General features: G+C 40.3%; 1 protein-coding gene across 1 annotated transcript; it reads left to right on the forward strand.

Moving 5' to 3' along the window:
* The first annotated feature begins 12,892 nt into the window (after positions 1-12,892).
* OR4C1L (olfactory receptor family 4 subfamily C member 1L) lies at positions 12,893-13,819 on the forward strand. Its single transcript, NM_001390130.1, has one exon. The coding sequence runs from the start codon at positions 12,893-12,895 to the stop codon at positions 13,817-13,819; it is 927 nt and encodes a 308-aa protein (NP_001377059.1).
* Positions 13,820-14,051: the final 232 nt, after the last annotated feature.

Here is a 14,051-nt window from a genome sequence, read left to right on the forward strand (position 1 = left end):
TGCAGAGAACTTTCATCCTGCATCTAGTTTCCATATCCCTACGTGATAGAACAGGTGCTTAATCCTTGATCCCAACCATGTTCACTGCAGGATCCAGGTGTGAGCTCCCCTATTTTCATAATTTGGAAGTGTGTAATACAGTGAATTTCAGACACTTTTGTTGAGCATGATGGCTACTCCATTTCTTCTAGGGACTCCTGCCCACAGTAGTAGATATAATGGTCATCTGAGTTAAATTCACCCAACCAGAACAATTTTAGTTCGCTGATTCCTAGAATGTCTACGTTCACTCTTGCCATCTTTTGATCACTTCCAATTTCCCTTGATTCATGGACCTAACATTCCAGGTTCCTATGCAATATTGCTTTTTACAGCATTTGGACCTTGCTTCTAGCACCAGTCACACCCAGAACTGGGTATTGTTTTTGCTTTGATTCCATCCCCTCATTCTTTCTGGAGTTATTTCTCCACTGATCTCCAGTAGCATATTGGGCACCTACTGACCTGGGGAGTTCCCCTTTCAGTATCCTATCATTTTGCCTTTTCATACTGTGCATGGGGTTCTCAAGGCAAGAATGCTGAAGTGTCTGCCATTCCCTTCTCCAGTGAACCATATTCTGTCAGACCTCTCCACCATGATCGCCTGTCTTGGGTGGCCCCACACGGCATAGCTTAGTTTCACTGAGTTAGACAAGGCTGTGGTCTATGTGATCAGATTGGCTGGTTTTCTGTGATTACAGTTTCTGTGTGTCTGCCTTCTGATGCCCTCTCACAACACCTACCATCTCACTTGGGTTTCTCTTACCTTGGATGTGGGGTATCTCTTCGTGGCTGCTCCAACAAAGTGCAGCCACTGCTCCTTATCTTGGATGACATCGCCCCTCCTGACCTTGAATATGGAGTAGCTTCTCTCGGCCCACCTGCGCCCGTGCAGCCACTGCTCCTTGAACGTGGGGTTTGCAGTACTTGGATGCAATCTCAAAAACGACAAAATGATCTCTGTTCGTTTCCAAGGCAAACCATTCAATATCACAGTGATCCAAGGCTATGCCCCAACCAGTCATGCTGAAGAAGCTGAAGTTGAATGGTTCTATGAAGACCTACAAGACCTTTTAGAACTAACACCCCAAAAATATGTCCTTGTCATTATAGGGGACTGGAATGCAAAAGTACGAAGTCAAGAAACACCTGGAGTAACAGGCAAATTTGGCCTTGGAGTACAGAATTAAGCAGGGCAAAGGCTAATAGAGTTTCACCAAGAGAACACACTGGTCATAGCAAACACCCTCTTCCAACAACAAAGAGAAGACTCTACACATGGACATCACCAGATGGTCAAAACCAAAATCAGGCTGATTATATTCTTTGCAGCCAAAGATGGAGAAGCTCTATACAGTCAGCAAAAACAAGACTGGGAGCTGACTGTGGCTCAGATCATGAACTCTTTATTGCCAAATTCAGACTTAAATTGAAGAAAGTAGGGAAATCCACCAGACCATTCAGGTATGACCTAAATAAAATTCCTTATGATTATACAGTGGAAGTGAGAAATAGATTTAAGGGACTAGATCTGATAGACAGAGTACCTGATGAACTGTGGGTGGAGGTTTGTGACATTGTACAGGAGACAGGGATCAAGACCATCTCCATGGAACATACTGCAAAAAAGCAAAATGGCTGTCTGGGGAGGCCTTACAAATAGCTGTGAAAAGAAGAGAAGTGAAAAGCAAAGGAGAAAAGGAAAGATATAAGCATCTGAATGCAGAGTTCCAAAGAATAGCAAGGAGAATTAAGAAAGCCTTCATCAGTGATCAGTGCAAAGAAAAAGAGGAAAACAACAGAATGGGAAAGACTAGAGATCTCTTCAAGAAAATTAGAGATACCAAGGGAACATTTCATGCAAATTTGGGCTCGATAAAGGACAGAAATGATATGGACCTAACAGAAGCAGAAGATATTAAGAAGAGGTGGCAAGAATACATAGAAGAACTGTACAAAAGAGATCTTCATGACCCAGATAATCATGATGGTGTGATCACTGACCTAGATCTAGACATCCTGGAATATGAAGTCAAGTGGGCCTTAGAAAGCATCATTACAAACAAAGCTAGTGGAGGTGATGGAATTCCAGTTGAGCTATTGCAAATCCTGAAAGATGATGCTGTGAAAGTGTTGCACTCAATATGCCAGCAAATTTGGAAAACTCAGCAGTGGCCACAGGACTGGAAAAGGTCAGTTTTCATGCCAATCCCAAAGAAAGACAATGCCAAAGAATACTCAAGCTACCACACAGTTGCACTCAGAGGAAGTAAAAGCTTTTCTCTTTCTTGATGAAAGTGAAAGAGGAGAATGAGAAAGTTGGCTTAAAGCTCAACATTCAGAAAACGAAGATCATGGCATCTGGTCCCATCACTTCATGGCAAGTAGATGGGAAAACAGTGGAAACAGTGTCACACTTTATTTTTTTGGGCTTCAAAATCACTGCAGATGGTGATTGTAGCCATGAAATTAAAGATGCTTACTCCTTAGAAGGAAAGTTATGATCAACCTAACTTCTGCTGCTGCTAAGTCGCTTCAGTCGTGTCTGACTCTGTGCCACCCCACAGACGGCAGCCCGCCAGGCTCCCCCATCCCTGGGATTCTCCAGGCAAGAACCCTGGAGTGGGTTGCCATTTCCTTCTCCAATGCATGAAAGTGAAAAAATAAAATGAAGTCGCTCAGTCGTGTCTGACTCCTAGCGACTCCATGGACTGCAGCCCACCAGGCCCCTCCGTCCATGGGATTTTCCAGGCAAGAGTACTGGAGTGGGTTGCCATTGCCTTCTCCCATGACCAACCTAGATAGCATATTAAAAAGCAGAGATATTACTTTGCCAACAAAAGTCCATCTAGTCAAGCCTATGGTTTTTCCAGTAGTCATGTACGAATGTGAGAGTTGGACTATAAAGAAAGCTGAATGCTGAAGAATTGATGCTTTTGAACTGTGGTTCAAAAGAGAAGACTCTTGAGAAGTCCCTTGGACTGCAAGGAGATCCAATCAGTCTATCCTAAAGGAGACCAGTCCTGGGTGTTCATTGGAAGGACTGATGCTGAGGCTGAAACTCCAATACTTTGGCCACCTCATGAGAAGAGTAGACTCACTGGGAAAGACCCTGATGCTGGGAGGGACTGGGGGCAGAAGGATAAGGGGACCACAGAGGATGAGATAGCTGGATGGCATCACCGACTCGATGCACATGAGTTTGGGTGAACTCCGGGTGTTGGTGATGGACAGGGAGGCCTGGCATGCTGCGATTCATGGGATCGCAGAGAGTCAGACACGACTGAGCAACTGAACTGATCTGAACTGAACTGAATACAGTGAATTAAATGTTCCTTTCTCAGATCCTTCATAGAAAGGTTGGAATGAAGACTTACATCACCTATGTGTGGTCATATTGCAAACATCTTATTCCATAATACATGAAGACTCTTTCATTTAGAAGTCTCTAAATCTGGAAAGAAATTGTGTGTGTATGGTCAGTGTTATTGGGGAAGGAAATGGGAACCCACTCCAGTGTTCTTGCCTGGAGAATCCCAGGGATGGGGGAGCCTGGTGGGCTGCCATTGTGGGGTCACACAGAGTCGGACTCAACTGAAGCGACCTAGCAGCAGTAGCAGCATGGTCAGTGTTGTCTGCCTATTTGCAGTCCCATGGACTGCAGCTGCTCTGACCATGGAATTTCCAGGCAAGAATACTGGAATGCGTTTCAATTTTCTACTCCAGGGCATCTATCTGACTCAGGGATCAAGTTGGCCTCTCTTATGTCTCCTACATTGGCAGGTAGATTCTTTACCACTGCACCACCTGAGGAGTCCAAAAAGTCTTTACATCTGGTAATTAGATGAGGGGCCATGATTTTCCTCAACCAATTCAGGCTTCTGTTAACCAAACCCAGATTACTTTTTTTATCATCATCATTGCCACCTTAGTCTACCTGAGCCCTTTTCAAAATACTGTTTATCCTCTGGGTGCCAGAGCCTGTGTGACTTGCATGTGTGCTCTTTAATGTTGGAGTCTGGTTCTTACAGCTATCTTCTGGTTCTCCCCAAAGGAAGCCCCACTGGTCTTCAAAGCCAGAATATTTTGAGGGTCCCCCTTCCTGGTGCAGGACTCTTGGCTGCAGAGCTCGAAGTGAGGCTCAGACTCCTGACTTCTTGGGGAAAAAGCCTGCAACTGTTATTACCATCCTGTGTGGTTCACCCACTCGGAGTCATGGTCTTGACTATATTATGTCTTCACATTTCCTACCTGTTTGTTGAGGTTCCTTCTTTATATCATATCTTTTGCTGTAGGGGATTATCCTGCTAGTCTTCAGGTTGTTCTCTTTAGTAATTGTTCTATATTATTATTATTGTGTGTGTGCTCAGTCATGTCTGACTCTTTGAGACCCCATGGACTATAGCCCACCAGGCTCCTCTGCCCATGGGATTTTCCAGGTAATACTGAAGCAAGTTTCCATTTCCTACTCTAGGGATCTTCTTGACTTGGATACAACCTGCATCTCTTGCATTTCCTGCATTGACAGGTAGATTCTTTGCCACTTGAAAAGTGCTCTGTTAATAATTATAATTTTGGTATCCCCATGGAAAGAAGTAAGCTCAGGGTTTTCCTACCCTGCATGTTGGCAACTCTCTCCTATATGTCTGTCTTTATGCCAAAGCTACGCTGCTGTGATTACCATTGTTTTGTCATATGTTATAGAACCAGAAATAGGAAATCCACAAATTTGTTCTTTTTTCAAGATTGTTCTGCCGATTTAGATTCCCTTGAGATTTCATATGAATTTTAGGATGAAGTTTTCTGCCATCCTATCTCAAAAGTGCATATTGTGGGAGAAGGTGGGAGGGGAGTTCAGGATTGGGATCACATGTACACCTGTGGCGGATTCATGTTGATGTATGGCAAAACAATACAATATTGTAATTAGCCTCTAATTAAAATAAATAAATTTAATTAAAAAAACAATACATCAATAAAATTTTTTTAAAAATGAAAAATGGTTGCTAAATTAAAAAAAAAATAAATCAATGGACTCTATGTCATAACAATATTTAGCACATATTATTGTCATGAAAATGTGATGGAGAGTAAGGACATTAACTTCAGGATCAGGAGACATTAGTTTTCTTTCAGACTATGCCATCATCTTCTATAACCTTAAACAGCTTTCCTTGTTTTACAAGTACTTTACTTTGGTAAATTGAAAGGTGTTTCCAAGTTCTGTAATTACACCCAGAACAATATATTTATTGCCATAAATATTGTTTATTTTACTTCTACTTCAATTAGAAGTAAAATTGGAGGAGTTATGGGATGACAGTTCACCTCCCCAAAACATTTCCATTTCTGGTAAAAAACCTTGGAGATGTCCTTGTCCTTCTGTGATGAAAGAGTCCTCGGATTGGACTGAATACTATCTCTGTTCCTTAGGGCTTTGTTATTTTGAGGATGTGTTTGTCTACCTATTTAAATGCATGAAGCTGCCCATAAGAATTCTTTAGCAGGTACCTTGTTTTTGTAAAATCAGTCCCTGACAACAAAAATCGGACCAACCTTCAACTAATTTCTGATCAACTATAATAAGATCCATATATAATTTCTCTTGCTTTCCTTCTGATTTGCGCTTCAGTTTTGAGACTATTAGTTGCTGATTCTCTGGAGTTTTAAATCACTATGTCCTTGATCTTGTATTCTGGAAACAGACTTTCCTGGTATAGTTCCAGGTGTTCCTCTTTTGAAGAACATTTTTATGGAAACCTTCTATGATTTGGACCTGATCCCATCTCTTTCCTTTTTATGCTGTTTCCGGGCTTGGGGAGTTGAATAGACAGGTATAGGGGTTCTAAATCAATTTTTACCAAGCACTGTAGCTAATTAAGTAGAGACTGGATGGCCACTTAACAGACAATTCCGAATGGGTTTCAATCTTTTATGAAGTTGGGAATGATGGCTTTGTCGGTGCATGCTATTTCTCTGATCTGACTTTCATTCCAAATACAAAGACAAGTTCATGCCATTTTCATGATGACACTTCAGGAAAATCCATACCCTTAATTATTGTTTAGATAGTTTCAAATTCTCATTCAAACTGTCTTTTTTTTTAATTTAATTTAATTTTATTTTTAAACTTTACATAATTGTATTAGTTTTGCCAAATATCAAAATGAATCCATCACAGGTATACATGTGCTCCCCATCCTGAACCCTCCTCCCTCCTCCCTCCCCATACTATCCCTCTGGGTCGTCCCAGTGCACTAGCCCCAAGCATCCAATATCGTGCATTGAACCTGGACTGGCATCTCGTTTCATACATGATATTTTATATGTTTCAATGCCTTTCCCCCAAATCTTCCCACCCTCTCCCTCTCCCACAGAGTCCATAAGACTGTTCCATACATCAGTGTCTCTTTTGCTGTCTCGTACACAGGGTTATTGTTATCATCTTTCTAAATTCCATATATATGCGTTAGTATACTGTATTGGTGTTTTTCCTTCTGGCTTACTTCACTCTGTATAATAGGCTCCAGTTTCATCCACCTCATTAGAACTGATTCAAATGAATTCTTTTTAATGGCTGAGTAATACTCCATTGTGTATATGTACCACAGCTTTCTTATCCATTCATCTGCTGATGGACATCTAGGTTGCTTCCATGTCCTGGCTATTATAAACAGTGCTGCCATGAACATTGGGGTACACGTGTCTCTTTCCCTTCTGGTTTCCTCAGTGTGTATGCCCAGCAGTGGGATTGCTGGATCATAAGGCAGTTCTATTTCCAGTTTTTTAAGGAATCTCCACACTGTTCTCCATAGTGGCTGTACTAGTTTGCATGCCCACCAACAGTGTAAGAGGCTTCCCTTTCCTCCACACCCTCTCCAACATTTATTATTTGTAGACTTTTGGATTGCAGCCATTCTGACTGGTGTGAAATGGTACCTCATAGTGGTCTTGATTTGCATTTCTCTGATAATGAGTGATGTTTAGGCGTCTGACACCACAAATAGTGCTCAATATGCCAGCAAATTTGGAAAACTCAGCAGTGGCCACAAGACTGGAAAAGGTCAGTTTTCATTCCAATCCCAAAGAAAGGCAATGCCAAAGAATGCTCAAACTACTGCACAATTGCACTCATCTCACATACTAGTAAAGTAATGCTCAAAATGCTTCAAGCCAGGCTTCAGCAATACGTGAACTGTGAACTTCCTGATGTTCAAGCTGGTTTTAGAAAAGGCAGAGGAACCAGAGACCAAATTGCCAACATCTGCTGGATCATGGAAAAAGCAAGAGAGTTCCAGAAAAACATCTATTTCTGCTTTATTGACTATGCCAAAGCCTTTGATTGTGTGAATCACAATAAACTGTGGAAAATTCTTCAAGAGATGGGAATACCAGACCACCTGACCTGCCTCTTGAGAAATTTTTATGCAGGTCAGGAAGCAACAGTTAGAAGTGGACATGGAACAACAGACTGGTTCCAAATAGGAAAAAGAGTATGTCAAGGCTGTATATTGTCACCCTGATTATTTAACTTATATGCAGAGTACATCATGAGAAATGCTGGGCTGGAAGAAAACACAAGCTGGAATCAAGATTGCTGGGAGAAACATCAATAACCTCAGATATGCAGATGACACCACCCTTATGGCAGAAAGTGAAGAGGAACTGAAAAGCCTCTTGATGAAAGTGAAAGAGGAGAGTGGAAAAGTTGGCTTAAAGCTCAACATTCAGAAACGAAGATCATGGCTTCCGGTCCCATCACTTCATGGGGAATAGATGGGGAAACAGTGGAAACAGTGTCAGACTTTATTTTTCTGGGCTCCAAAATCACTGTAGATGGTGACTGCAGCCATGAAATAAAAAGACGCTTACTCCTTGGAAGGAAAGTTATGACCAACCTAGATAGCATATTCAAAAGCAGAGACATTACTTTGTCAACAAAGGTCCGTCTAGTCAAGGCTATGGTTTCTCCTGTGGTCATGTATGGATTGAGAGTTGGACTGTGAAGAAGGCTGAGCACCAAAGAATTGATGGTTTTGAACTCTGGTGCTGGAGAAGACTCTTGAGAGTCCTTTGGACTGCAAGGAGGTCCAACCAGTCCATTCTGAAGGAGATCAGCCCTGGGATGTCTTTGGAAGGAATGATGCTAAAGCTGAAACTCCAGTACTTTGGCCACCTCATGCGAAGGGTTGACTCATTGGAAAAGACTCTGATGCTGAGAGGGATTGGGGGCAGGATGAGAAGGGGACAACAGAGGATGAGATGGCTGGATGGCATCACTGACTCGATGGACTTGAGTCTGAGTGAACTCCGGGAGTTGGTGATGGACAGGGAGGCCTGGCATGCTGCAATTCATGGGGTTGCAAAGAGTCGGACACGATTGAGCGACTGAACTGAACTGAACTGAATATTGGAATGTCCAGTGAATATAAGTTTGATCAAGTGGTTTCACTTTTCTTAAACTTTTTTCTTTTATAATACATGCTGCACTCAGTGATTACATTCTCTGGAGCCAGTTGATTTTTACTAAACAAATAGTTACTCAGTTGTGTCAGACTGCAACTACATGAACGGTAGCCTGCCAGGCTCCTCTGTTGATAGGATTCTCCAGGCAAGAATACTGGAGTGGGTAGACATTTCCCTCTCCAGGGGATCTTCCAGACCCAGGGATTAAACCCAGGTCTCCTGCATTGCAAGCAAATTCTTTACCATCTGAGCCACCAAGAAAGTGAAAGTATTAGTCGCTCAGTAGTATCCCACTGTGCAACCCCATGGACTGTAGCCCACCAGTTTCTTCCGTCCATGGGATTTCCCAGGCAAGAATACTAAAGCGGGTAGCCATTCCCTTCTCCAGGGGATCTTCCCAATCCATGGATCAAATCGAGGTCTTCCTCATTGTAGGCAGTTCTTAACTGTGTGAGCCACCTGGGGAACCCCTATAATTGAGTGTTAGGTACAATGTATTTTTCTTCCTAGTAATGCAAGCATAATCAAACATGCTGAATGAGTGTTGATCTATACAGAAATATTTCTGAGTTGAACTTATTTAAATTTATTTATAAAATGTTTTCAAATATCACATCAGTATTTATTTATTTACATAGACAATTGTAATGGGCCTTACAGTAGGTGGCAGCCTAAATGTGTCATGTCACTTCAGTTGTAAACAATAATTTGGATAAGGATCTTGGTCCAAGATTTGGTCTCCTGGCTTCTTATTTCTCCTTGGCAAATGACATTCTCCTTTCCTGTCTTATATTTTCCTGTTATAAATTGTGGATATTATTGCCCATTTTTTTGTGGTGATGATTTAGTCGCTAAGTTGTGTCTGACTGTTGAGATCCCATGGACTATAGCCTGCCAGGCTCTTCTGTCCATGGGATTCTCCAGGCAGGAATACTGGAGTGGGTTGCCATTTCCTACTCCAGGGTCTCTTACCAACCCAGGGATTGAACCCTGGTCTCCTGCATTGCAGGCAGATATTTTTACCAACTGAGATCTGAGGGAAGCCCATTTTTTTGTATTCCATATAAATATTGTACAATTAATTTAAATGACTGAAATAAATGCAGTTCAACATTTCTCTGTATAACTGAAGAATAGAATTTTCTTCAACATTATCATGCTAATCTAATTCCAGAATTGACACAGGAAAGAATTCAAAGAACTGTACACTTTACCTGATGTGAAGTGACAATACTGCAGTAGGATTTATAATTACAAATGATGTATATCTGAAAGCAATATTTTAAAATAACGATTAGTGTGAACAGTAGATCAATTAAAAAATAATTATTATAATAAAATTTTAAAATCTGTTACCCACTTAGATGTTTAATATGTATAATACTAAATATTAAGACCTCATGATAAACTCATGTTATCAAATATCTAAATTCATAAGTACTCAACTATTTTCTTGCTCTTGTCATAATGTTTTGTCTTCTTGTAGACACAAGAGGCATTCAAAATTAAAGATGGGTTCTATAAAATTCTCCTGTGTTCTTCAGTTAACATATATGAAATAACTGAGTACTTGGCAAGGTCTGCTAATGACGAACACCCCTGGGGTCCTATTAGCCACAGCTAGGAAACTACAGATTTTCCTACAAACAATATATATGGTCATACTTTTAAGGCTCATCCAAAGATATCATTTGTAAATCAACAAAGATACTTATTGTAGCTGAGCTAGCTGACATTTTAAAATCTTACAACTTCACTTTTTTCTTGGTCAACTAAGAGCTTCCTGAGGCCCTGGCCATGGATCCATGTCACATAGGTGAGCGCAGGTGAGATTTTTTTTCCCCCAGGAAATTGTATAATCATAAATTCTTGGGTTTAAATTCACCTTATAAATCATGTAATCACTGCTTATCTGCACCTGGCATTGAAATCTCATTTTCAGTATACAAAATTTTAAGAAAGATAGACACATATATAATATAATTTTAGAAATAAAAAGTTTGTTTTTTATTTCTTATGGATACATATTTAAATGTAGTTTGAGTTATACACAAGTTGGGATTAAAATAAAATAATTATACAATTCCAATTTGCATCCAGATTTTCTCCACTTATATTACAAATTGAGAATCTTCCAGTGATACTGAACAATTTAAAAAATCTACACAGTAGTCAAAGTAATGCCCTACATTTAATCATCCATTTCTCCAATTTTGAACATTCCATGCTGTTTCTAAGTTTCTGCAGCTCTTAATATTTGCATTGAACATAATTATAAATTATTTTTGTCCTTTAAAAGTATTTTTTGTCAGGGTTTATTCCTAGAGTGAATATTGTGGAGCCAAAGAAAAATGGAAAAGTGATTTATTTTTTCATATTTATTTCAAAAACATTTTAAGTAGATCTAACTCTTATTTTCTGTATACTATGTCCTTTTTTGTTCTGCTGGGGGAATCCCACCTGAAAATAATAAAATGCGATGGAGCTGCTGTACATTTGTCCATAAATATAAAAAATTTTCCTCTGGATAATTGAAAAATATAAGATTTTATCCATTTATCTTTGAAAAGAAAGACATATGTTTTGCAGAATACATTTTATGTTTATGTTTTCTCTTCTCTTTTCTTTGGAAAATGTATGTTCTCCCAATTTTTCGTTCTGTTATTAATGATAATGTGGTAACCTAGGACCAGGAAGATGAATGCTATGGGAAGATGGGAGAAGAAGACACAGTACTATATGTAGCAGAAACATAAAGGAGTGAGAATTCCATTCTTACCATGGATGGATGCCGCATCTCTCTTTGGTAATGAAATTTCAGGCATTAAATGCATTTAACTAGGATGCTCTTCATGACACTGTGTAAACAAACATACATTAACACACACAATAAGTGATCAGTAAATGTTTGTTGAATGAGTAAGCCTGTGATAGGTACTTAAGTAAAAGAGTTCATATGCGTCTGTGTTAGTCTGTGTATACATGTTATATGTGTGGCACATTAACTTTCTATCTTACCTATCAATCTATTTCTTTTCGTTCTTCACATCAAATTTTTACTTTCAGAACTTTGAAAGTAAGGATATCCTCTGCATGAAAGATCTTTGTGTACTTAACACCTATGCAAGAGTTGTTTATCCACATCTATAGAAGCTGTAAATTTACTGAATATAACTATGTCAAATTGTATGTGGAACATAATTTGCAGACTAAAGAATAACAAGAAACAAACACCATAATTACACTGAAGGTAAAGTAACCCAGTAACATACTCTTTCCTAGAGATAACTAGATATATTCATATTTATTCCACACAACAGCGTGTGAGGAACTATTAAACTGGAGTGCAGGTTCCTTTCAAATATTTATTTATGGTTCTCATGAAGTAGAGACTAATGATAAACAGAGCAGGGGGAAAAGAACACTTGAATCTATCATAGGTGTGTGGTCAGGGGAAGCAGCTGTACTTTACTCAGGGCAAAAGGCAATTCACTACGTATTTACTCATCACCTAATGGGTTTCAGGGGCTTCCGTGGGAGTGCAGTGGTAACAAATCTATCTTCAAATGCAGAGATGCAGGAGATACAGGTTCAATCACTGGGTTGGGAAGATTCCCTGGAGTAGGAAATGGTAACCCCATGGACAGAGGAGACAGGTGGGCAGGCTACAGTCCATGGTTTCAAAAAGAGTGGGACACGACTGAGCACCCAGGCAATAGGATTCAGGCACTGCAGGCATCATGCCAGGCACTAGAGGTAAGTGAGAAAACAATGGAATAGTTTATGTGTTCTGGTTGATATCAGCTGGAGTGTTATCACCAATGACTAATATACATTTTACTAAATTCCCTTCTTATAACAGATACTTATTGATGGTGCCTTTCCTTCTACTTTAGAGCAGAGAATTCAAATGCAAATCCTCATGGAAGTGGGAAAAATTCTTAATTCTTTGAAACAATTGTAAACTTTAAAAGTTACATCTGAGAATTATAATTTGTAATCTCACAGACAGAGAGGAAAACTCAGAAGCCTAGGACACTCTGATAGCTTTGCAGAGTCACATGAGTGAGAACCAGAATGAGAATCCAGATGTCATGTAGACAGCCCAGTGTTTTCTCAGCAAATTACACATAAAATATTGCTGTGGAGGTGTTTCACAGGGGACAGGGGCTAAGTGTCTGAAGAGATGGAAAGTATCATGGAGAAAATAAAGACTTGAAACAAGTATTGGGGCAGAAGTGCTGAGGAAATGCTCCACCGTTACAGTGAATAGATTGTTTTTTTTTTTTTTCTAATAAGTTTAGAACACAATCCTTTCATGATTAATAGGTATCATTCTTTATTCCTTTGTAGATAACTGAGGCCCCAGGAACGTGCTATTTTTTAAATGGATTTCTTCAGGCTTCCCAACAATGTGACTGAATTTGTTCTCCTGGGACTCACACAGAATCCATACTTGCAGAAAGTACTCTTCGTTGTCTTTCTGTTCATTTTCCTGTTCACTGTCCTGGCCAATCATTTCATCGTCATCACTGTCTCTCTCAGCCCCACGCTTTCCACTCCCATGTACTTCTTTCTCACCCATTTGTCCTTGTTAGATGCTTCCTTGACCTCTGTCAGCACCGCTAAAATGACTTTTGACCTGCTGCACCACAGGAGAACCATCTCCTGGGGAGGCTGCCTGACTCAGCTCTTTATGGAGCACTTCCTGGGAGCATCAGAGGTCATCGTCCTCACCGTCATGGCCTATGACCACTATGTGGCCATCTGCAAGCCTCTGCACTACATGACCATCATGCGACAGGGGCTCTGCCAGCTCCTGGTGGTGGTGGCCTGGATAGGGGGGATCCTGCATGCCTCAGTGCAGATTCTCTTCACCACAAACTTGACCTTCTGTGGTCCCAATGTCATCGATCACTTCATGTGTGATTTCTTCTCACTGTTGGAAATTTCCTGCAGCGACACCTACAGGCTTGGAATGGTGGTGGCAGCTAACACTGGGGGCATGGCCTTGCTCATTTTTCTTCTGCTTCTCATTTCCTACATAGTCATCCTGAGCTCCCTGAAATCCCATAGCTCTGAAGGACGACGCAAAGCCCTCTCTACATGTGGCTCCCACTTTACAGTAGTGGTGCTCTTTTTTGGACCATGTATATTCACTTACACACGTCCTGTGGCCACTTACCCTGCAGACAAGTTGGTGACAGTGTTTTACGGAATCCTCACGCCCTTGTTAAATCCTATCATTTACACAGTGAGAAACACAGAAGTGAAAAATGCCATGAGGAGTTTGTTAAAGAAGAGAGTGACTTAAGCTGTTCACGATGCTAAGAGAATAATGATTTATATACATAGGGAAGATTATTTGTGTTGTAAGTTGTGGATGACAATGAAGAATTTTTTCCATCATGGACAAAAATATAAGGCCCAGAAATTAACATTTGTTGATTATTTAATATTGACTACACATGTTTTAGGCATTTTGGTAAGCTTCAATATATCTTCCTGAGGTTTCCATGTTTGTGTTATTAGATTCAGAATAAGCA

The sequence above is a fragment of the Bos taurus genome, chromosome 15, assembly GCF_002263795.3.
Source record: "Bos taurus isolate L1 Dominette 01449 registration number 42190680 breed Hereford chromosome 15, ARS-UCD2.0, whole genome shotgun sequence".
NCBI lineage: Eukaryota > Metazoa > Chordata > Mammalia > Artiodactyla > Bovidae > Bos > Bos taurus.

What these genes read in the sequence shown, in the direction of transcription:
- OR4C1L (NM_001390130.1), top strand. Translation starts at nt 12,893, where the DNA reads ATGGATTTCTTCAGGCTTCCCAACAATGTGACTGAATTTGTTCTCCTG.